The 24,166-nt window shown below is 37.4% G+C and overlaps 1 protein-coding gene across 1 annotated transcript in view; it reads left to right on the top strand.

Annotated features, from left to right (window-relative positions):
- The window catches only part of GPC5 (glypican 5), a 588,333-nt gene that overhangs the window by 198,834 nt on the left and 365,333 nt on the right, over positions 1-24,166 (top strand). Inside the window, exon 3 of the mRNA XM_023754707.1 lies at positions 14,487-15,181. Coding sequence (XP_023610475.1) covers positions 14,487-15,181 — 695 coding nt within the window. The remainder of the gene's footprint in view (positions 1-14,486; positions 15,182-24,166) is intronic.

Here is a 24,166-nt window from a genome sequence, read left to right as displayed (position 1 = left end):
ATTTGTTCCCGTTTTGTTTTTTTACTTCAAAATAAGATATGTGCAGTGTGCATAGGAATTTGTTCATAGTTTTTTTTTTAAACTATAGTCCGGCCCTCCAATGGTCTGAGGGACAGTGAACTGGCCCCCTGTTTAAAAAGTTTGAGGACCCCTGATTTAAACTAAAACTATAATAGGTTTGTGAAAGGGCTATGACATATGAGTAGTGAAATTTGTATTATGCAGAAAGTGATATCTACATAGTGGTATATGTACATAGAAAAATATATAATTAGCAGCCTGATTGGGTCAGAGAAATTTCTGTTTAAGATGCCATTTTCTCTTATGGATGATTATGAATATTCCAGATAGAAAAAGATAGAAGAAAGGGAATGGGTGAAGGCTTGGAAGAGCCAGTTCTGAGCATCGACTATATGTGCATTGAAAGCAGAAGGGGTGCTGGGGGAGGAGTTTGGGAGAGAGAGAGAGGAGTGGCCAGGATGAGAGTGGAAGAATAATTGGCCTGACATAGAAAGAACATGGTCTGTCCCACTCCAAGGTGATTTGACTTTTAAAGACACCAGGGCAAGATTTTCCAATGCTTTTTAGAAATGCTGACTTCTGGACTCCATCTTAACCTACAGAATCTGAGTATCTTTATTAAATACTTAGAGGCTCAGTGCACGAAATTCATACAGGGAGGGGGGCCCTCAGCCCGGCCTGCACCCTTTCTAATCCAGGACCTCTCGAGGGATGTCTGACTGCCGGACATCCCTCTCACAATCCAGGACCGCTGGCTCCTAATTGCTCGCCTGCCTGCCTGCCTGATCACCCCTAACCACCTCTGCCTGCCTGCCTGATTGCCCCCTAACCGCTCCCCTGTTGGCCTGATCACCCCCAGCTGCCTTCTGCTGGCCTGATTGCTCCCAGCTGCCCTACCCTGCAGGCCTGATCACCCCCTAACTGCTTGCTCCCCTGCACTGGCCTGATCTCGCCTCTAATTGCTTACTCCCCCACGCTGGCCTGATCTCACCCCTAACTGATTGCTCCCCTGCTAGCCTGATCGCCTCTAACTGCCTCTGCCTCAGCCCCCACCACCGTGGCTTTGTCCAGAAGGAAGTTGGACGTCCGGAAGATGTCCGTTGAGCAGGTCTAATTAGCATATTACCCTTTTTTTTTTTAGTATAGATTAACCTGAAGTAGCTTTTATGCATATTAGTGTTTAAGAAATTCTGCTATAGGGAACATTTGACTATTTTAATGTTCATAATGCTAGGTCATAGCTGGTACTGCAGACTAATATTCTGTAGTATATATTGTATGTGAATTTAACAACATACTGACAAAATTAGTTTTCACATAGCTTGAAAGCTGCACAGTACCCTGGGTAGATAATTAGAGTAGTATAACTAGTGGATTTTATTTAGTGTGTACTAAAATACCATTGGTCAAACTTTTCCAAGTGTTATTTTTTTCTTGTATCCCTTCACACATGCATAATCAATCCTGTATGAATAATTTAATAACTTCTAAGGAGTTAATCTTGCTTGTAATGTCAGCAATCAGCTAAGCTTTTATATAGTTAGAATTATTTTTCTTTTCAAGCTTTCTATAGATCCAGTTAATAAACTATAGCTTTCAGTTCTTTATTCACGGTCTTCACATTTACTTATAGTAAGTTCTCAAATTGATTTAAGGTCTCTAAACTGTCTTTTAAAAAAGTGGCAAAACTTCTCAACAATTTTTAAAAAAATATATTTTTATATAATTCTGGAACATTACAACAGGCTTCATTCATGCTTTCAGGATAACTAAAGATTTTCTTAACAATAATGAGGCTTTTCAAAATGGTGTGAGACAAATTACCTGGGGTGGGAGGATGTGTCTTTATTGAAACTACCAAGCAAGCTTTAAGTTTTATGCAGGTAATAGTTTTGAAAAGAAGCTGTTATTTGGTATGGCTAGCAAGTGAATTAGCTCTTAACCTTGTAAGATTTAGAAGAGGTAGGTAGAGGGACCACTACTCTTTAAGGCTGTTGATGGGATCAAGAACACCATCTATGTTTGCCTAAAACACTTCAATGTATATGAACAGGGAACAGCTTGTATATATAGAAGGTGAATCTGAATTAAAATTGAAAATAGAAAACGAAGTGCAATAATGACAAGTGTAGACTACAACACAAGGTGGGAAAAGCTGTTGAAATAAAAAAATGCTAATGATTGCATTGAGGTTTGAAAATACATAAGAAGTATCATGGATAATATTTTCAAAATAGAAGATAATATATTGGTATTCATAAGTACAAGTGCAATACAGAGGAAATGTGACTTGGTCCTTCTGTTAAGCTCCACATTGATTAGTATTTTCCTAAATGATGAGTTCTACTTTTTAATGATTTTCAAATGCATAGATACACTTCCACACAGAAGCTAAGATCAATTTCCAATAAAACAAGTTTTAAAAAAATAAAAAGTTTCTAACTGTAGCTTTACGACATTTGATGTAATAACTACAAAGATACTATGTTTTGACTGAATTAAACATGGCAATGAGGTATGAGAAAGGCTCTAGAATAATATTATCTAAAATAATATTAATAGAAGCAAGCCTAAATAAAGTCCCTGAGATGATTATGGGGCATTGAGAGATGAATTTTAGTACATTGATCAAATGTTTTTGCATTCCTAATATACTGACATTTCAAAAGCTTTGACCTTGCTCTGCAAAATTGTAGCAATAATTTACTTAACAAATATTTGGGGGGTATTTATTATATTTTCATAAAGAAAATCCATAGTATAAATCATAATTATTTAAAATTTAGATTTTTAAAAGATATCTTTGGAAGCACAGTTTTTTTTTAAAAAAAAATTAGACTTCTAGCAAGTTTATAAAGGACTGCCAACATTTCATAGCTTAATCACATAATTATGTTATCCTATGCTTTTTGCTTTTGACTATGTTACTCTTGGAATATTTTCTGGTAACATTTTTGAAAGCAGGAAAGGATATTGTAGTAAAACAGACTCTCTTCAGTCTGATTGATTTTGTGCTCTATAGCCCATTTCATTTGTCAGAAAGTATTGCAATTTTTTCCTCCTGCTATTTGGAAAGAATGTAATAGTCTAAAAGATTGCCTACCTTCTAAAGGAGTTTCTCTCTTGTCAGGGCAGGAACAGTATATTTATTAAACTGCCTGTAACTTTGGAGTGAATACTTCCAATGCATTTCTTCTCTGTGTGCTGTCCTATAACTGTAGGAAGCACTCAAACATGACACTTGGCAGTATGATCCAGCAGATCTGTAGGACTATGGCTAGGGTGCTCTAAAATCAGGAGATTCTAGAATGTCATTAAAACCTTTTATTTTTTTTAAGGTCCCTAAAATTAGGACATAAGGTGGTTAGAACTCATCAGCATTTTACTTTAGTATGAATTTGTATAATGACTATGTTTGTATTGCCCAATGAAATTCTTTTTACTATAAAGCTAATAGAAACAAACAAATATATTCTTAGCAGTATACTGTAGACAAGTACCCCAGGAACCATGATATGAGATACTAAGATACACACATTTGTACTTCATCACTTGGTGAAAAAAAAATCCACCTAAATTTTCTAGAAGAGGGTGTAAATTAAAGACATTTCTTAGCCCAATAAATGTGGTCAATGACTTGCAGTGATTTGACACAATAAGCTAAATAAATAAACTTTTTTAGAGGGTACTAGAAGTTTTGCTTTTGTACATCTGTGGATTTTATACAGCTAGCTTTAAAAAGGAAAGATTGAGCCCTGACCGGTTTGGCTCAGTGGATGGAGCATCGGCCTGCGAACTGAAGGGCCCAGGTTTGATTCCGGTCAAGGTCACGTACCTTGGTTGCAGGCACATTCCCAGTAGGGAGTGTGCAGGAGGCAGCTGATCGATGTTTCTCTCTCATCGATGTTTCCAACTCTCTATCCCTCTCCCTTCCTCTCTGTAAAAAAAAATCAATAAAATATATTTTTTTTAAAAAAGGAAAGATTGAGATCGGTATAATTATGTAGTCAGAGGAATTGTAGATCCAATTCATGCTAATTTAGAATGCCATGTGCTACTTGATAAAATGGCTTTTTTGGCACCTGCATATCCTTTTAGGCTGTTTGAAAACCGTGCAATGTAAATAAAATTGTGTTGATTTGTTCAGGTCCATGGTGTTTTGACTTGCTCCTGGAGTGAACATTGTATGTAAGTAGATAGGTAAAACGAAGGATGAAACTTTCAGAATGCTCGCAATTGGAATGAGGAAAGAAAGGGCTGAGGAACCAGTAATCCAGGCTGGATGAGATAGATTTTTGGGCAATATATGGCAATAGGAAATATTTTTAAAAAGAAGGAATACTTATGATGTCTAATTAGAAATAGTAAATAAACGTCCCAATACTGCCCCAGCCGATTTGGCTTAGTGGTTCTCAACCTTCTGGCCCTTTAAATACAGTTCCTCATGTTGTGACCCAACCATAAAATTATTTTCATTGCTACTTCATAACTGTCTTAGGCGACCCCTGTGAAAGGGTCCTTCGACTGCCAAAGGGGTCGCGACCCACAGGTTGAGAACCGCTGGTAGTGGATAGAGCATCGCCCTGTGGACCAAAAGGTCTTGGGTTCAATTCCAGTCAGGGCTTTGAAAAATCTGGCTTAGGTCTTAGAGGAACAGAAAGAAAAAAAATTACCCATAATGGATGTAAGAGGATCAATGACACCAGATTTAGGGCCTAGAGAAACCAGGAGAGTGTGAGCCCTGAGAAGCCGATGAATCTGGTTAGGAAGAGGTTGGACCATCTCTCTAGAGATTAAGATGAATTTTCCAGTTAATAATTAAAAATATTAGAGAATCCTTAGCTGTTTTGACTCCAACACAACATATGTAGCATTACCTCTTCATTTATTTTAGCTATATTAATAGTATTGGTTAATTTCCAAAAAAAGTAATTACAGTAGCTAAATTATGTTGTCACATAATGGCTCAATGTGCTAAATTAACGGTGAAATCTTTCTATTTTATTTAGACATATAAATAAAGTTGTTTCACTTTTCTTTTGTTTTTGATTTAAGTATATACCAAAGGGACCATTTTCAACTATTTTAAATAGACTTTCAGCCTATTTAAAAAGAGACAATATATGGTAATAGTTAAGAACCCAGAGTCTAGAGCCAGAGGCCCTTGGATTGAAATCCAGGCTATGTCACTTTCTATGTAAACCTTGGGCAAACCACTTATATATTCAGTGTTTAACTTGATTAACAATAATAACAACAACTATTATTATTATTATTGTAAGAATAGCCACACAGTGGGTTGGAGAATCAAGGAAATTTACTAAAAAAACTTAATGAGACATCTAGTTCATGGCAAATACATAGCAGAAGTGAAGGGTGACTGTGATGATGACTCTTTAATGTATTTGAGCATTTTTCACCTGTAGACATTATGCAGGTATGGAGCATGTACAAGTTCATTTAATTCTCACAGCTACCCGATTCGATAGGTACCGAGTTCTGCTTTTGCTTAATCCCTTCACTTTTTCACCCAGCCCCCTAACCCTTTCTCCTCTGACAGCTGACAGTTTGTATCTATGAGTCCATTTTGTTTGTTTATTTTGTTCATTAATTCCACACATAAGTGAAATCATACAGTACTTGTCTTTCTCTGACTGGGTATTTCACTTACCAGATCTATCCATGCTGTAGCAAAAGGTAAGATTTCCTTTTATTTATTTATTCATTTATTTATTTATTTATTTATTTATTATGGCTGAGTAGTATTCAATTATGTAAATGTACCACAGCTTTTTTATCCACTCATCTACCGGTGACCACTGGTTTGCTTCCATAGGTTGGCTATTGTAAATAGAGTTGCAATGAACATGGTGGTACATATATTTCTTTCAAATCAGTGTTTTGAGTTTATTCAGATAAATTCCCGGAAGTGGAATCACTGAGTCATAAGGGAGTTCTATTTTTAATTTTTTGAGATGACTCCATATTGCTTTCCACAGTGGCTGCACCTCTGCATTCCCACCAACAGTGCAGGAGGTTCCCCTTTTTCCACATCCTTGCCAACACTTGTTTGTTGATTTATTGATGATGACCATTTTGACAGGTGTGAGGTGATATCTTATTGTGATTTTAATTTGCATTTCTCTGGTGATTAGTGACATTCAACATCTCTTCATATGTCTATTGGCCTCTTTGGAGAAGTGTCTATTCAGGCCTTTGCCCATTTTTTAATTGGATTGTGTTTTGTTTTGTTTTTGTGTTGAGTTTTATAAATTCTTTATAAATTTGGGATATTTAATCCTTATCAGATGCATCATTGGTGAATATGTTGTCTTTTCATTTTGTTAATGGTTTCCTTTGCTGTACAAAAACTTTTAGTTTGATGTTGTCCCATTTGTTTATTTTTTCTTTTATTTCCCTTGCCCGAGATCTATCAGAAAAAAATGTTGCTATGAGAAATGTCTCAGATTTTTTGGACTATGTTTTCTTGTAGGATTTTTATGCTTTCAAGTGTAACATTGAAGTCTTTAATCCATTTTCAGTTTATTCTTGTGTATGGTGAAAGAAGGTGGTCTGGTTTCATATTTTTGCTTGTATCTATCCAATTTTCTCAACACCATTTATTGAATAGACTATCTTTACCCCATTGTATGTTTTTGCCTCCCTTGTCAAATATTGGTTTACCATAAAGGTGTGGGTTCATTTCTGGGCTCTCTATTCTGTTCCATTGATGTATTTTAAAGGTTATTAGGAGATTTGATTTAAAATCTTCACTCCACAATAATTCATGAAACAATCTACAGTGAGTTTTTTGGCAATTATGTTATCCTATATAATTAAAGGCTAATATGCAAATCGACCAAATGGCGGAACAACTGGTCACTATGATGCTCAACACAAGAGCTGCCCCCTAGTGGTCAGCGTGCTCTACAGGGGGAGCGCCACTCAGCCAGAAGCCGGGCTCATGGCTGGCGAGCCTCTCCACCTCCACGGCAGTGCTAAGGACCCCTCGGGGGATGTCCGACTGCCAGCTTAGGCCTGCTCCCCACACCAGCAGGTGGACATCCCCTGAGGGGTCCTGGACTGTGAGAGGATGCAGACTGGGCTGAGGGGCCCCACCTCTCCTCCCAGTGCATGAATGTCATGCATCAGGCCTCTAGTATTACATAAACACTTTATAAGTTCAAATTTTTGCTAAAATCATAAACTGATTTCCAGAACATAAATGGTTATAAAATAATATTAGAAATAAATGTGAAGCACTATGATAGCCAAAATAATGGGGAGGGAGATGAGGGAGGAGAAAAGTTGAGAAAGCATTTTTCCATGCAGTGCTTTTCCTAGGAGACCAGATTAATTACCGGTATGTTAATTTTTGGTAGTTCAGATTAATATTCCACTCACTATATTTTGTATAGATGACTAATTTCTGAAGAATGATATTATAAATCATACTGCATAACATTAAAATATGTCATTAAATTAATATTCCAGAAAACATTTATTACACATTTTACTTGATGAAAAAATTGAATAAACATGCAAATATCATAGAGATGAATTCAGTATAAACACTTCCAGACTGGAGAAATAGATAATTGCTCATTTTATTTAAATATGCATATTTTCAGAGTAGCTATAATGGTCTTCTGATAACTAAAGGCATTATTAAATGTGACTATTAAAATGATTAGAAAGTATTTTTATTTAAAATAAAGCAGAAGAATTACAGCTCATTGTAATGTATATGTGATTAAAACTGGTTGAGAAATTACTCTTAAAATTACCTACATATCTTGTCATTTGTCTGTAATTAAATTCAGAAAGATGTATAATCTCAGGTACACACTAGTTCTAAATTAGCAGTTTAGTAATGAAGTATCTGTTGTAGTAACACAATCTGTGACTTGAGAATTGTAATGCACAAAAATGTAAATTTACTGTGAACATTTCCAACCCAGATACACATTGTAAAACCATCTGATTATCCATGGTTGATATAATTTAATCTTTATCCATCTATTTTATTGCTATGTTTGAGGATATCTGTGGTCTTGAATTGTAACACACTTTAAATTTTGTATCTTAAAATGTTCATATATCAAAAATAATAAAAATGTAAAAAGGTTCATAAAATGTCTGTTCCTGTAAGGCTGGTTAGGTTATTACAATAGTTATTTCATGATCATTGCATTTTGAAGTCAACTTTATCTTTAAAGCAATAAAAGCTCTATAAATATTAAATTTCTTCCCATTGCAAAAAGATACCTGTATATTAATCTTCACTGATTTAGCAATTTATCAAGTTTCATTTTAAATCCCTATCATCTGATTTTATCTCCCCAGTTATATTTAAGTTTAAATCCTTGATTTAAGTTTTAATAATCATTGGTACATATAATAAAATGTCTCTGAAGGGAGTGTGGGATGGAAAAGGTTGAGATAAAACTTCTTGTTATAGGTGTTTTATTATTTAAATTTCTCAGAAAGTTAATGTTGAAATTGGAGTAGATGCAGATAAACTTTATGCATTCCAACTTTACTTCTTACTTTATGAGATAAGACATAATTTGATTTTCTCATAATGCTGGAAGAAATTAAGTTTTTATTCAATCAGCAATTAAATTGCAGTTTTTATTCAATCTACCACGCTCAGGAATTAAAAGGAAAGTTGGGGTTTGGCCTTGATAAACTTGATCTGATAATACTGAAAATAAGAACTTATTGAAATTCTCAGTGAAAAACAACAAAAAGATAATTTTTTTTCTAATCTATTGCTAAAATTCCTTAAGCAAGCTTAACAAATGTTTATTTATTTTCAAAATATATTACACTATCTAGCACATGAATAGAAAGCTATTACTTGTATAGCTTGAGTGAGTGGCATTTTTTATTTATAAAAACTTTGTAATGAAAGGAACTGTTTAGTGTCTCCTTAATAGTTAAGTAGATGTGATGAATTATTCAGCACCTAACCTACTTTGGATTTATAAACTCTGATTATGTGAATTATTCTTTTGCATTGCAGCAAAATATTTTGTTCATTTGACAATTCTCAAAATTCTTGTCAAAATAAAAATATTAATTTCATAAATGGAAACACTCAACTCTATGGTAAACATAGTAGAACATTGTGATAATTTTGCAAATTCAGAGTTGATATAACAATATTTGTAAATTAAGCTTCTGATTTTACCAACATTTATAAAAATTATTAACAAGATAATTCAATGGATTGGCTTTTAGATTATTTAGTTTCTGATATAAGAGTTTTATATATTAAAATTTTATGAACCTATTAGGACCAAAACTTCACAAATGTTTATTTCTACACATTAGAAAATGAAATGTATACAAAACAAGCATTTATAGTTTTTCTTATTGATTGGATTTAAGAAACATTTATGATCACAAATACATATAAATAAAAAATACATACCTAACATATGTTCAGGTAATTCAATAACTGGAAAGTGTCAATATCAGGTTTAATAAAGATTAAAAGGAAAAATAACATATTGTGATCAGTTAATAGAACAGTGAAAACCAATTGCAGAAGAGTTCATTTTTAAAACCCACTGTGTGTTAGCTATTCAGGATAGAATCAGAATGTTGATGTTAGAGAACATATAATGTCTCATTCAAAGGGTAATACAATCCTATCTAATAAAGAGGGAATATGCTAATTGACCCTCATGCTGTCACAAAGATGGAGCACCCACAGCCAATAAGGAGGGAACATGCTAATTGACTGCCCCACCCTCAAAGATGACGGCACCCACAGCCAATAAGGAGAGAATATGCTAATTGACTGCCACTCCCTCAAAGATGGCGGCGCCCACCGCCACAGGGGTGGCAGGGGAGGGCAGTTGTGGGCAACCAGGCCAGCAGGGGAGGGCAGTTAGGGGCAACCAGGCCAGCAGGGAAGGGCAGTTGGGGGCGACCAGGCTGGCAGGGGAGGGCAGTTGGGGGCAATTGGACTGGCAGGGGAGCAGTTAGGCTTCTATCAGGCTGGCAGGGGAGTGGTTAGGGGTGTTTAGGCTGGCAGGCAGAAGTGGTTAGGGGCAATCAGGCAGGCAGGTAGGCAGGTGAAAGGTTGGGAGCCAGCAGTCTGGGTTGTGAGAGGGATGTCTGACTGCCGTCGGACCTAAACCGGCAGTCGGGGGAGGGATCAGGCCTAAACTGGCATTTGGACATCCCCGAGGGGTCCCAGATTGGAGAGGGTGCAGGCTGGGCTAAGGGACACCCCCTCTCCTCCTAGTGCACGAATTTCGTGCACCAGGCCTCTAGTCTATATTATAAAAACCCAGTGGCCCTAACTCTTTAACGACCAAAGACCTGTGTGGGTGGGCGAGGCACGTGCAGGTGGGTGGGGCTGCGAGTGCGACAAGGTGCACATGGGTGGGCGGGGCCGTGTGATTTCGTGCGCTGGGCTTCTAGTTAATACATAATAATGAAACCTAAAATTTTAATGCATATGATATTAGGAAAAGATTTTAAAATTTTACTATAATATGTTTCCTAAATTTGTTCTTCATTTTTTTATTTTGTTAAAAAAAGATTAACAATAAACCAGAGAAAAACTAGTGTTAAATGAAATAAAATCAGCATTGTTGAATTTTTTCATAAATTTATTTTTAATTATGAACTCAAAGGTAATCAATTTCAATTTTTGCCTTTAGTGCAGAGCAGCCTTCAAAAGAACTAATGATTTCTGGAATTACTATACCTATTTTTTTAATGGATACAACTAAATATTAAATATATTCTCTTCAACATTGCTTTTACAAAATAAATTAATTTGCAAACATTAGTTATAGCAATGGAAAAGATGAATTTCCTATATTCCTGAATAAATTATAAATTAATGGGAGTGGGATTTATAAAGAAACATTTTAATTTTTACTTTAAAAAATTGTGTTTCAGCATTATTTAGAGTTGGCAGAAGTCAGATGGGATCTTTGTCTTATTGCTTGGGGTAGCATGAACCTTTATTGCACCGAGAAACATGGCAGGTATCAATCTCATACACCTATAGCATGCACCTTAGCAAACATGGTGGGAAGCATGTAGGAATGTTTGTGATATATGGGTATTTTTTTAACCTAGTCTTATTTTATCTTACAAAAGAAAACTTGCAACTTATCTCCTCCCAGTTTATAGTCTCACAGAAGAGGAGGAAAACAAGCCTATGCTATTGATAATAAATAAGTTTAACAGTTTTATTTTAGATCCAACCACAGAGGTTTAATTTGCTTTTCACACTCATTCTCATGGTTCCATGAAAGCTTTAGTAGCAGCTGAGGTTTCAACTGTGGGGTCAGACTATCATGGTGGAATGCTTGTTGAACCCCTCTATAAAAGCAAAGAGAACATTTTATAGATATATGCAATTGCAATGTTTCAAAAACTGGCCAACTTGGGATTCTTAGGATATATCCCCAGAAGTGGGATCACTTGGTCAAATAGCAGTTCCATTTTTAATTTTTTGATGAATCTCCATACTGTTTTCTATAGTGGCTGCACCAGTCTGCATTCCCACCAGAAGTGCATGAGGGTTCCTTTTTAACATCTTCACGAGCACTTTTTTTTTTGTTGATATATGAGTGATAGCCATTCTGGCAAGTATGAGGTGATATCTCATTGTCATTTTAATTTGCATCTCTCTGATGATTAGTGACTTTGAGTATTTCTTTCATTTGTCTCTAGGCCTTCTTTATGTCCTCTTTAGAGAAGTGTCCATTCAGGTCCTTGGCCAATTTTTTAAATGGATTATTTGTCTTCATTTTGTTGAGTTGTATGAGTTCTTTATGTATTTTGGAAATTAACCCTTTATCAGATGTATCATTGGCAAATATGTACTCCCATTGAGTAGGATCCCTTTTTATTTTGTTGATGGTTTCTTTTGCTGTGCAGAAATTTTTATTTTGATGCAATCCCATTTGTGGCCAAGTCAAAATAATTCCACCCTCTTGTTTTTATTGTTGCTTGTTAAATATAGATTCCTGGACCAAGGCAGGCCTACTTAGTTAGAATCCACAGTGCAGAGACCTGGCCATTGGTATTTTCATCAGGCAGCCCAGATGGTCAGGCCAGTCAGGAAAACCTGGTGTTAATTCTCTCTTACTTGGCAGAGCAGCTAATTTCAGTTGAAGCCTTCAGTTACCATCCTATTTCATCCTTTCACATTTTAATTGAGATTGAGAATGCAGTTTATACTATAGTGGGCCCTGGAGATGCACAGGTAATGCATGAGCCCTGCCTGGTTAACAATCTAGAGTTCCTAGTACTCCAGTTTCATCAGAGTTGCAACAGCCTTTAAAAACTGTTGCCTTTGATTGCAAGGTAAAATCTCTCTCTTAGTCCCAGCTGCTGCAACAGAATATCATAAACTAGGTAGTTTTATAAACAAGACAAGTTTATCTCAGAATTCTGGAGGGTGGGAAGACCAAGATCAAGGTGCACATAGATTCATTATCTGGTGAGAGTCCCCTTTCTGGTTCATACACAGCTGTTTTCTCTTTGTGTCCTCACCTGGCAGAAAGGGCAAGGGAGTGCTCTGAAACCTCTTTTAAAAGGGCACTAATCCCATTCCTGAGGGCCCCACCCTCATCACCTAATCACCTCCCAAAGGTCCCACTTCCAAATATTATCACATTGGAGATTATGGATTTTAAGAGAACACAATAGCATGTACCTTGATATATCACACTGAAGCCTGGAACCCAACATGAATCAGTCTCAGAACAGAATTAGGGTACATGATATTGTATCTTATCTTATGAAAGCTTATTTTATGAAAGTGGTTAGCTTCTTTTAGGATACTATGGCAAATTCATGACACAGTTCCATTTCACCAGCTCTCCCTGCACCTCTGCTTTCTATTATTTAATTTTATTTTATAATTTTTCATCTCTTTTTATAATATACTAGAAGCCCAACGTGTGAAATCACGCAACCCCATCCACCCACATCAGTCTTTGGTTGTCTCGGCGTTAGGGCCACAAACCTTTTATAATATAGACTAGAGGTCTTGTGCACAAAATTCATGCACAGGGTGGGGGTGTCCCTCAGCCCAGCCTGCATCCTCTCCAATCTGGGATCCCTAGAGGGATGTCTGGCAGGCCTAAACTGGCAGTTGGACATCCCTCTCACAATCTGGGACTGCTGGCTCCCAACCGCTCACCTGCCTGCCTGCCTGATTGCCCCTAACTGCTTCTGCCTGCCAGTCTGACTGCCCCCTGACCATTCCCCTGCTGGCCTGATTGATGCCTAACTACTCCCCTGCCAGGCTGATTGTCCCCAACTGCCCTCCCCTGCCAGCCTGGTCACCCCTAACTACCCTCCTCTGCCGGCCCAGTTGCCCCCAACTTCCCTCCCCTGCTGGCCATCTTGTGACCACATGGGGGTGGCCATCTTGTGTGAGGGCGTGGCAGTTAATTTGCATATTACCTCTTCATTATTTAGGATTCAAAGGTTGGGTTACAGTTATTGTGTGGTCTTTTATGACCTAATGAAAAATAACTGAGATTAAAGTTATGGAAGATAATTTTATTGGTGTATTTTATAATTAATTACATATTATATTGATATGTATCATATTTAGGATAATTATAAAATGTAATTACCAGTGGTGAACTGCTACCTAAAGCTATTATTTTGAAGTATAACATCTACTTGCTGATTACTACAACCTCCCTTAATTTGTGGATGAATTATTCTCTGTTCTTTCTGCAGCAAAATTTATTTGGAAGCATTACTTAGTAATAAAATAAAATGTCCCACAATAAAGTCTTTGAAGATAAGATGATTAAAAACAACAGAAGATAGTGGAGAAGGTGGTCATACAATTATTTATTTTTATCAATTAATACTGCCCACGACTTTCCCACTGTGTAAATAAGGTTTGACAATTTAGGGGTTTAATTATAAAATTTTTTACTTTCTTTTAAATTTGAACATGCTAGGAGGTCCAAGGATTGTCAGACTTTCCTTTGGGAGCTTAGCCTCTCTTAGGAGTAACTAGTACATAATCTACTAGTTTTCATTCTGAGAAAAAAATATAAAAATACGGTACATGTTGAATCAAGTAATTAATATCACTATATTTGATAAACAATGAACTCATGATCAAAAAGTATTTTCTCAGTGATACCATTTTCCTATCATTATTGGCTTATGAATGACTAAGGCATAAAATAACATACATGTAAATTCTTTTTTATTTCTATTCTTTTTTAAAATGTGTTTGATTCTAGGAAAATATTTCTGTAAAACAAGTGTGCTGTGTGTTGACCAGACATCATCTTTCGGAAACTAAATTGGGTTTGTAGGCTGAGCGTTCTCATTTAGATCTTTAGGATAGTTTCAGTGCATTAAGCTCATTCACTGTCTGGAGCAGATGGACAAAGAGTTATAAAATGAATACTAAGCTTTTCCATCCTTTGCCTCTGCTTTCGTTACAGAAACCCTTGAAACACTCATCAGACAAGCAGAGAATTACACCAGCATACTTTTCTGCAACACCTACAGGAACATGGCCTTAGAGGCTGCTGCTTCAGTTCAGGAGTTCTTCACGGATGTGGGGCTCTATCTATTTGGTGCGGATGTTAATCCTGAAGAATTTGTGAACAGATTCTTTGACAGTCTTTTCCCTCTAGTCTACAATCATCTCATTAACCCTGCTGTGACTGACAGTTCCTTGGAGTACTCGGAATGCATCCGGATGGCTCGCCGGGACATTAGTCCATTTGGTAATATCCCCCAAAGAGTAATGGGGCAGATGGGGAGGTCGCTGCTGCCCAGCCGCACGTTTCTGCAGGCACTGAATCTGGGCATTGAAGTCATCAATACCACAGACCACCTGCTCTTCTCCAGGGAGTGTGGCCGGGCCCTCCTGAGGATGCAGTACTGCCCTCACTGCCAGGGCCTGACGCTCAGTAAACCGTGCATGGGGTACTGCCTCAACGTCGTGAGAGGCTGCTTGGCGCACATGGCGGAGCTGAATCCACACTGGCAGGCGTACATCCGGTCCTTGGAAGAGCTGTCAGATGCCATGCATGGAACGTATGACATTGAACACGTGCTCCTGAACTTCCACTTGCTTGTGAATGATGCTGTGATGCAGGCCCACCTGGACGGACAGAAATTATCGGAACAGGTAGGCAGCCACTCCATATCAGCTGTCTGATCTTTTAGAACTCAGAGATGAGCCAAATACATAAAGTTTGTTGGTTTTAAGCACATGATTATGTAATAAAATCCTGGCAGCCTCACAAGATTCACGTTGTTCTTTCCCTTTTCTGAGGTCAGCCCGGAGCAAACCTCAGTGAAGAGGGTTACTTTAGTCTCAAATGATTACAGTCATCGCTGTGCTTGTGTTTTATAAATAAGTTCCACACAAAACTCTTGTCATATGAAAGTCCAAGGTGGATTTACAAAGAGCAGTCTTTTCTTTTAAGTAAATAGTTTGATTTCATATCATAAATATTCCTGTGACTATCCTGATAAAAATCAATTATTACCAAAACAGTTGTAGATTCTTTTCTAAATGAAACAACTGAGATTCGCTTTTTAACTTACGGTGACAGAAGGAGGAGAAACTGACTTTAAATTCCTTGAAAATTGACTCGTTAATATTTATTTCTGCCAACTCTAAAGTGATTTATAAGCTATTTATCAAGCTTTGATAGGCAGTCACACATCAATGAATTTAACAAATTCAAAATAAATTACTGGAAAGCCAGCAAATAATGACTTTCTCACATTCCCAAAGCAATCTCTGAGATCTAGTACTTCCAAGTCTAATCTCAGTAAATACATATTTCCACTTTAAGGAATCCATAGAGGTACCTGATATATTTCTGTCGGATGAATTTCAACTAGAAAAAAATGTTCTCAATTTCTTGAGAAAATCAAATGTATCTTTTGTTTAAACCATTAGAGAAACACATGCCTGATGAGATCCAAATCCTTCATCTTTTTTGGAAATTTGCCTCCTGCAAATGTGGATTATGGGGAGGGGGGTTATTTGGCCCTTTGATAACCTCTCCTGAGACTGAAATGATTGGCAATGATTGGCTGTGGTCAGGGCCAAATCAAGACCCATGAGCCTCATGAGAGATGTCTAAATGTTATGAGGGACACATTAAATAACAAGCTTGCATTGTTTTTGAATAAATGTTTTATAAGACTTTGAAAACATTACATGACTAATTTGTGATTTTATCTTGCTGAGAAATACTGTAATATTAATTGCTTGATAATAATTACTGATAATCATAATTCTTTCTGCCTAATTTCCTACGGGAGGGAATTTGTTAAATATCTATGAAAGTGTGAAGGCTTATAAAGGGGAATCTGGACCAAGATCTCCCAGAACAGTGACCCATCAGGTTTGTGGACAGCTATCATTGGAAGGTTCATCTTTATGGTGAATGACTGTCTGCACCCTAAACTGCCATGTGTGGTACTCTAGAATGTAATGCTTTGAAGAAGGGGAATTAGTCTTAGCCATCTTGGACTTCAGATATAGGAAAACAATTATTCTGCCACTTGGCCTTATATCTTCTATCTAGACTATTCACTCCTATTTTATTCAATTCTTCGATATATGCTTTCTTTGTAAAATAACTCATTGAACCACATAGCTCTGTCTTGCTCTCCTGGAAGACCTGCTGATTCGGGATGGGGTCAGCCAGATTGGAGGGATCATGGGGGTTGACACACAGTGGATACTAGGCCTGGATCTTTTCATTCCCTCACCATTGCAGCCAGATGTTCGTCTTCTCTCAGTCTGGTGTCTGGAGGATACCTGGTTGTGGCCTCAGTTCTGTGCCAAATGCACTATTTTTTAAAATAAGGAATGGGAGGATAGTTTTCAGGAACTTTAAGTTATTTCTCAATTTTTGTGTTATGTATGCATTTGCTTGAAGTTATTGAGGTTTCTCTGAGCTAAGAGATCTATTATCTCCATAACATGAGCTTTTGTGTCCTGGGACTAAGAAAGATTTAATAATACCTAGTGATTCTTTTAAAATTTCATGAAATAATTTTGATTAAATTTTATAATATGTAGCTGTTTGTATGCATTACTGATATGGTTTGAAATAATTCTCCTCCACCTTGAATGGGGCAAATTTTCTCTAAATTGGATAATTTTTTTTCTTGATGAAGTTCAGTGGTATTTCTGTTGGAGATTTTGCCTCTCCCTTTCTACCTGGGTGTGTTCTGAATGCAACAAAGCTTTCTTGGTTGGAAATTTTTCAAATGATTTTTAAGTGCACTGATTTTAGCTTCTGCAGTTTGTTTTGGTATATGTGCTGTCTTTTTTTTCTTCAAGAGTTTGTAAATTGATATTTAGTTTATTTGCATAAATCAAAAATCCTTTAGATTCATCAATTAAGAGGCCTCTATTTCTGACACATTCGATTGTCCAGTTCCATATTTCCACAATCCGTGTTGTTTTCCCCAGGAATAGCAGCCCAATGGCTCGTTTATAGCAGGAGTTCACCTACAGGTTTGATCTCTCTACTGCTAGGAACTCACTCTCCAGGCAGGATTTTGATTTTTTTCTCTCTTTAGTCGTTTTGCACACCCTTATCTTCCATTTTTAAGATTCACATGAAAGCAGCTTTATGCTTCTCTGAAGAATGGAATTGTCCTCCACAGCTTGTCAATGCTGTCTGAAGCAGTTCTCCATGTTTCTGATGGTTTTTGAAGGCTATTTTGGTAGCTACTTGATGTTGAATTTGTTGGATAAGTCTTCTAAGGAGTTAATCTTGCTTGTAATGTCAGCAATCAGCTAAACTTTTATATAGTTAGAATTTTTTTCTTTTCAAGCTTTCTATAGGTCCAATTAATAAACTATAGCTTTCCAGTTTTTTATTCACAGTCTTCACATTTACTTATAGTAAGTTCTCAATTTGGCTTCAGTATAGTTTATTTAAGGTCTCTAAACTGTCTTTAAAAAGTGGCAAAAATTCTCAACAATTTTATGTTTTTTTAAAATATATATTTTATTGATTTTTATAGAGAGGAAGGGAGAGTGAAATGATGAGAGATAAACATAGATTAGCTGCCTCCTGAATGCCCTCCACTAGGGATCGAGCGCACATGCAGGCATGTGTCCTATCAGGGAATTTAACTATGACCTCCTGGTTCATGGGCCAATTCTCAACCACCAAGCCACACTGGCTGGGCATCAATTTGATGTTTTTCACTTAGAGGGACAAATGATCCAGAGGCTAGTTCTTTGTTTCTCCTCACGAACAACATAAACTGATGAACAAAAACAGATCCAGAGACAAAGAAGCATTGATCAGACCATCAAACCTCAGAGGGAAGGGAGGGGAGGGTGGGGGTAAGGGGAAGAGATCAACCAAAGGACTTGTATGCATGCATATAAGCATAAGCAATGGACACAGACACGGGGGGGGGGGGGCGAGGGCATGAGTGGGGGCGCAGTGGGGGGAGAAGGACACATATGTAATACCTTAATTATTAAAGAAAAAATATATATAATAAAAAAACAACAAAATATTTTTATTCACACAAAAAATTGTTTTTAAATAAAAATCAGTTTTGCTTGCCCTTACCTTGGTCCTGCCTTTCAACAAACTCTCAAAAGGTCTCAGGTATACCATTTTAGAGTTTATCTTTGGCCTTCTTTGGCCAGAATGTTAAGTATATAAGATGTCTATATTTGTTACTTAATCCATTCTCTTAAAACTTTCAGCCATTAGCATTCATCAAAAGACTATTGTTGCCTGGTCAGCGTGGCTCCGTGGTTGAATGTTGACCTATGAACCAGGAGGTCATGGTTTGATTCCCAGTCAGGGAACATACCCAGGTTGTGGGCTCAATCCCCTGTGTGGGGTGTGCAAGAGGCAGCTGATCAATGGTTCTCTCTCATCATTGATGTTTCTATCTCTCTCTTCCTCTCCCTTCCTCTCTGAAATCAATACAGATATATTTTTAAAAAAGTTTTAAAACACGAAATCTCTCACTCTGATTATAAAAACCACCATCTCTCACAGCATTCCTTTGGGAGCTAGGCCTGGGCTAAACTCCCTTGGCACAACCCTTGGTGATGGTCACGGAGCTGCCAGAATCAGCATTACACAGAGCATCATGGCTCCATGGATGGCTTATCTCATTTGCCATGACTCGGTGGCCATCACAGGCCACGTCGCTTTGCACAGATAATTCTTCCCAGAACCTCTCCAGTGCAGAGCACACCTCAGTGCAGGTGATAGGAATGACAAGACAACAGAGCCTCTCAACCTTCCCCACACCTTTCTCCACAAAGTCAATAGTCATGGCTCATCACCAGTGGCTTTTCCTGACTACCCCAAGAATAAGCAGGGAAATGTCTTTCCACATCTAATTTTTGTTATTTGGGAAGTTCCTTAATGGACATTTGGAAGCCCCAACACTGGCCACTGATCCTCACCTGAGGATATTTTTCCTATTGATTTTTAGAGAGAGTGAAAGAGAGGGAGGGGGAGAGCGAGATGGAGAGAGAGAGAGAGAGAAAGAGAGAGAGAGAGAGAGAGATCAATTTGAGAGAGGCAGATTGATTGGTTGCCTCCCTGCTTCCTGTCTCCCACATGGGCCTGGACTGGGCCAGGGATTGAACCTGCAACCCAGGTATTTATCCTTTACCGGGATCTAACCACAGAGGTTCTTCAATTCACAGACCAACACTCTAACCACTGAGCAGGGCTGGCCAGGGTTGATCCATTTTTTCTTCAATAAGCTTTCCATTTTGTGGCCTTGGAGACCTAATCTAGCCCACAGTGATCAGAGTAGACTGACTCTTATATCCCCTTGGTTTGTGTCGAGCTGACCTTGAATGTGTGTGGGAAGGGCAAGAGGCAGTGTAATAAGCCTTGGGTAGGGTTTCTGCTCACTTCTATAATTTCACATTTGTCAACTAAGGAAGAATTTTTAAAGTCTTCACAATTCAAGAATGTTCATTCTAACCATGAGATCTTCCACTCCATTCACATTTTTCCCCTTTGACTGTGCTCACAAGGCCTGCATGGACCACAAGGGCTGACATTAACTCTTCAGCAGCTACCCTTTGAAATAGGTAGAGCCTCCAACTTTTTTTTTCTTTATTGATTAAGGTATTACATATGTGTCCTTATCCCCCCATTGCCCCCCCACCCCCATCCCCACTCATGTCCTCACCTCCCTGGTGTCTGTGTCCATTGGTTAGGCTTATATGCATGCATACAAGTCCTTTGGTTGATCTCTACCCCTTACCCCCACCCTCCCTTACCTTCCTTCTGGGTTTGATGGTCTGATCAATGCTTCTCTGTCTCTGGATCTGTTTTTGTTCATTAGTTTATGTGGTTCATTATATTCCACAAATGAGTGAGATCATGTGATATTTATCTTTCTCTGACTGGCTTATTTCGCAGAACCCCCAATTTTTAAAAATGGAGGCTTGCTCATTTCTTATTCCATTTTCAGCTACTCTCTGTGTTTATTTGGAGACTAGAATAAGCAGATGAGGCACTCTTGCAATTGGTGCTGCAATTGCTGCAACATTACCCAAGGGAAATGTAAATCATGATAGAAACAGAAACCCAGGAAGGGTGCATGTTAGGACGGGAGAGGGTCAGTATTAATATATGGACTAAACTCTTCAGTGACCTTTGAGCTCTTTTTCTCTGTACCCTATGGATAGTCTGATTTGAAGAAGGTACCACCTCATTCCATCAACCAATAATAGGTGCTTGATGCTGGATATCACAGTTAGAGAAGGAGATGCCCATTTCAAGGTGACCTCCAGGATTTTAAATTAAATTAAATGTTTCAATTACAGTTTACATTCAATATTATTTTTAGTAGTTTCAGGCATACAGCATAGTGGTTAGATAATTATACATGATACATAGTGATTCCCCTCATATTTCAAGTACCCACCTGGCACTATATACATAGTTACTATAATATTGACTATTTTCCCTATGTTGTACTTTATATCCCTAATTATTTTGTAACTAACAATTTGTACTTGTACTTCTTAACCTTTACCTTTTTTTACCCAACCATCTAATCCCTTACCCTCTTGACAACCATCAGCATGGACCTCGAGGATATTATGCTAATGAAATAAGTTAAGGTGACCTCCAGGTTTTGATCTAGGGATAGGAAACCTTTATCCTCCAACTGGATAGAGGAGGGCTCAAACAACAATTTACCATTGTGCTAAAAATTATGTAGTTATAACTCCCCTCAATAAAGTAGTAAGTATTGATAAAATTATCCAAAGAATTAAAAGAAGGTAAAACATTACTCTTTCAATGATTTAATAGAGGAAACCACCTGAGTTATCTCTCAGTATGTTTTTTTTTCTTCTTTTTTACTTATTGTACTTACTATAAGGGCTATATGGTGTTCTGTAAAGTTAGATGTTAACTTACAAGTAATTTTTGTCCTATTGAATTAATTTTGTCTGACTGAGAAAACAGCAAAGTTACCATTTTATTTACCTAAAAATATTAATTTTATATTTTACATCAAACATTGGAATAATATTCCAGTGTTCCTTTGTTACTGACTATAATGCTAATCTCTGGTATTCACCTTTCAAATGGCTTCATTGTGCTGCTTATTCCCTCATTGAATTGTACAAATTGAACAAATCTTTCACAACTGCTCATTATAGGTTAGTTTCAGAGTCGTATTTATTATTATTTTTTTGAAAATTATACTTAGACCTAATACATTGAGGGGAAAAAGGCACTAGAGAAATTATTGCTCTAATGGATAGTATTTTTTGGAAGGAAGTGGCAGAAACTCAAATTCATTTAAACTCTCCTAAGGAAGGGGGTGACTATTAGACCATATAACTAAAAAGTTAAATGGGCCCTTGCCAGTGTGGCTCAGTTGGTTGGGCGTCATCCTGTGGACTGAAAGGTTGCCAGTTTGATTCCTTGTCAGGGCACATGCACGGGATGTGGGCTCCATCCAACTTGATCACCGGTGGGAGGCATATTGAAGGTAGCCGTTTTGGTGTTTCACTCTCACATTGATGTTTCTCGCTCTTACATTGATGTTTCTCTCTCTCCCTCTCACTTATGCTTTCTAAAAATTCAATTAACATATTAAAAAATAAAAATAAATAAAAAATCACGTGGTACAGATAACTGAATGTCTGACCTGACCTAATTCTTCATAAATGTTATCAGGATTCTTTTTTTAAAAATATATTTTATTGATTTCTTACAGAGAGGAAGGGAGAGGGATAGAGAATTAGAAACATTGATGGGAAAGAAACATCGATCAGCTGCCTCCTGCTCACCTCCTACTGGGGATGTGCCTGCAACCAAGGTACATGCCCTTGACTGGAATCGAACCTGGGACCTTTTAGTCCGCAGGCCGATGCTCTATCCACTAAGCCAAACTAGTTAGGGCTTTATCAGGATTCTTGATTCTTCTTTACTTCTCAGTGAAGCTTTTATCTATGTTGGTTTGTTTCTGAGGCAGGCTGTCACCAAGTGGTAACAAGCAAATAAAACATCTAAACTCATCATCTTCCAGTTTAGCAAATAAAAATAGGATTTATTTTTCATTACTCACAATGCCCTAAGCTCTTGCTCATTTCTCTGGTTGGGGCCTTCTCTTCTCCCTGGGGCATCTGTAGACTCCATGACCACTCTTGGGTCATATTCCCACCCTGGAGCCAGGAGTGGGGTCAACTGACCTAAATATGTCAACAGATAAGTAGACGGCTGTTCTCAGAGGATGAATACAGGGCAACAAAAAAACAGAAAAATAAAGAAATATTAAACAAACAAGAAATGAAGAAGTATACTTTATATTAATATACCTTTTCTCTGTACCCTATAGGTAGTCTGGGTACAGAGAAAAAGTAGGGGATGAGGAGAAAGCCCAAATCTGCCTCCATGGTTCAGGGTTCAGGGCAGAGTATGTGGAAACATCGGAGGACTTTGGAATTTGGCTGTTTGTAGTAAGGGGCTTCAGCCCTGGGTATTCCTGCATAAAGGACCTTTCCCCTCTGAAAGGGTTTTGGTACCAAAGTTCTGGTCATGTCTCAGGCCTTTGGTTTCACGAGAAGGGTGAGTCTTTAGTTTCAGGTGCAGCTGGAGGTCAAAGTTCTCTCTTCTGAAAACACTCCAGATGCATGACTTGCAGGGTTGGTCTGTTGTGTCTGAACAACTGGATCCCATTGGAAACTGGAAAGGACCAGTTTGAGCTGCTTCTGTAGTTACAAATACACAAATTAAAAATAAAACATCATAGAAATAGAAAACTGAAAAATGTTAGCAGTATTCTATAATTCCAAGAGCACAGTGAAATTACTGGAAGCATTTGCTTTAAAATCAGAAATAAGACACTCCTGCCAGGGATTCCACTCTCCAAGCTCAAGTTTACATGGAGGCACTAATTAATACAATTAGGTAACACATCAACAAAAAGTAACCCAATGAAAATGGGCAAAGGATTAAATAGACATTCTTCAAAGAGGTGTACAAATAGCTACTAAAACATATGAAAAGATGTTCTCCATCATTAGTCACTAGAAAAGATTTTCTACATCATTAGTCATGCAAATCAAAATCCCAAGACAGTAGGATACCACTTCACACCACCTAGGATGGTTACAATATAAAAAACAATTGAAAATAACAAGCCTTGCTGAGGCTGTAGATACATTTGAACATTCATGAATTGCTGAAGGGATTGTAAAATGTTGCAGCCATTTGGAAAACAGTTTGGTAATTCCACATAAAGTTAAATATAGAGTTACCATATGACCAGCGATTCCAGACCAAGTTATATATCCAAGATAATTTAATACAAAAAAATATAAATATTCATGGCAGCTTTATTTATAATAGCCAAAAAGTAGAAATGACCTGTGTTCCTCAACTGATGGCTGGATAAATGAAATCATTTTTAGCCAAACAATGGAATATTATTGGGCAATAAAACAGGAATGAGTTACTGATACATGCTACAATATGTTTGGAACTTGCAAACATTATGGTATGTGGAAAAAGTCATAAAAGACCACATATTATATGATTCTGTTCACATGAAATGTCCAGAATAGCAAATCCATTGAGACAGAAAGCACATTAGTGGTTATCAGGAGACTGGGGCA

This window comes from Myotis lucifugus, unplaced genomic scaffold (assembly GCF_000147115.1).
Source record: "Myotis lucifugus unplaced genomic scaffold, Myoluc2.0 scaffold_64, whole genome shotgun sequence".
NCBI lineage: Eukaryota > Metazoa > Chordata > Mammalia > Chiroptera > Vespertilionidae > Myotis > Myotis lucifugus.
This window is presented reverse-complemented; position numbering and strand designations above follow the sequence as displayed.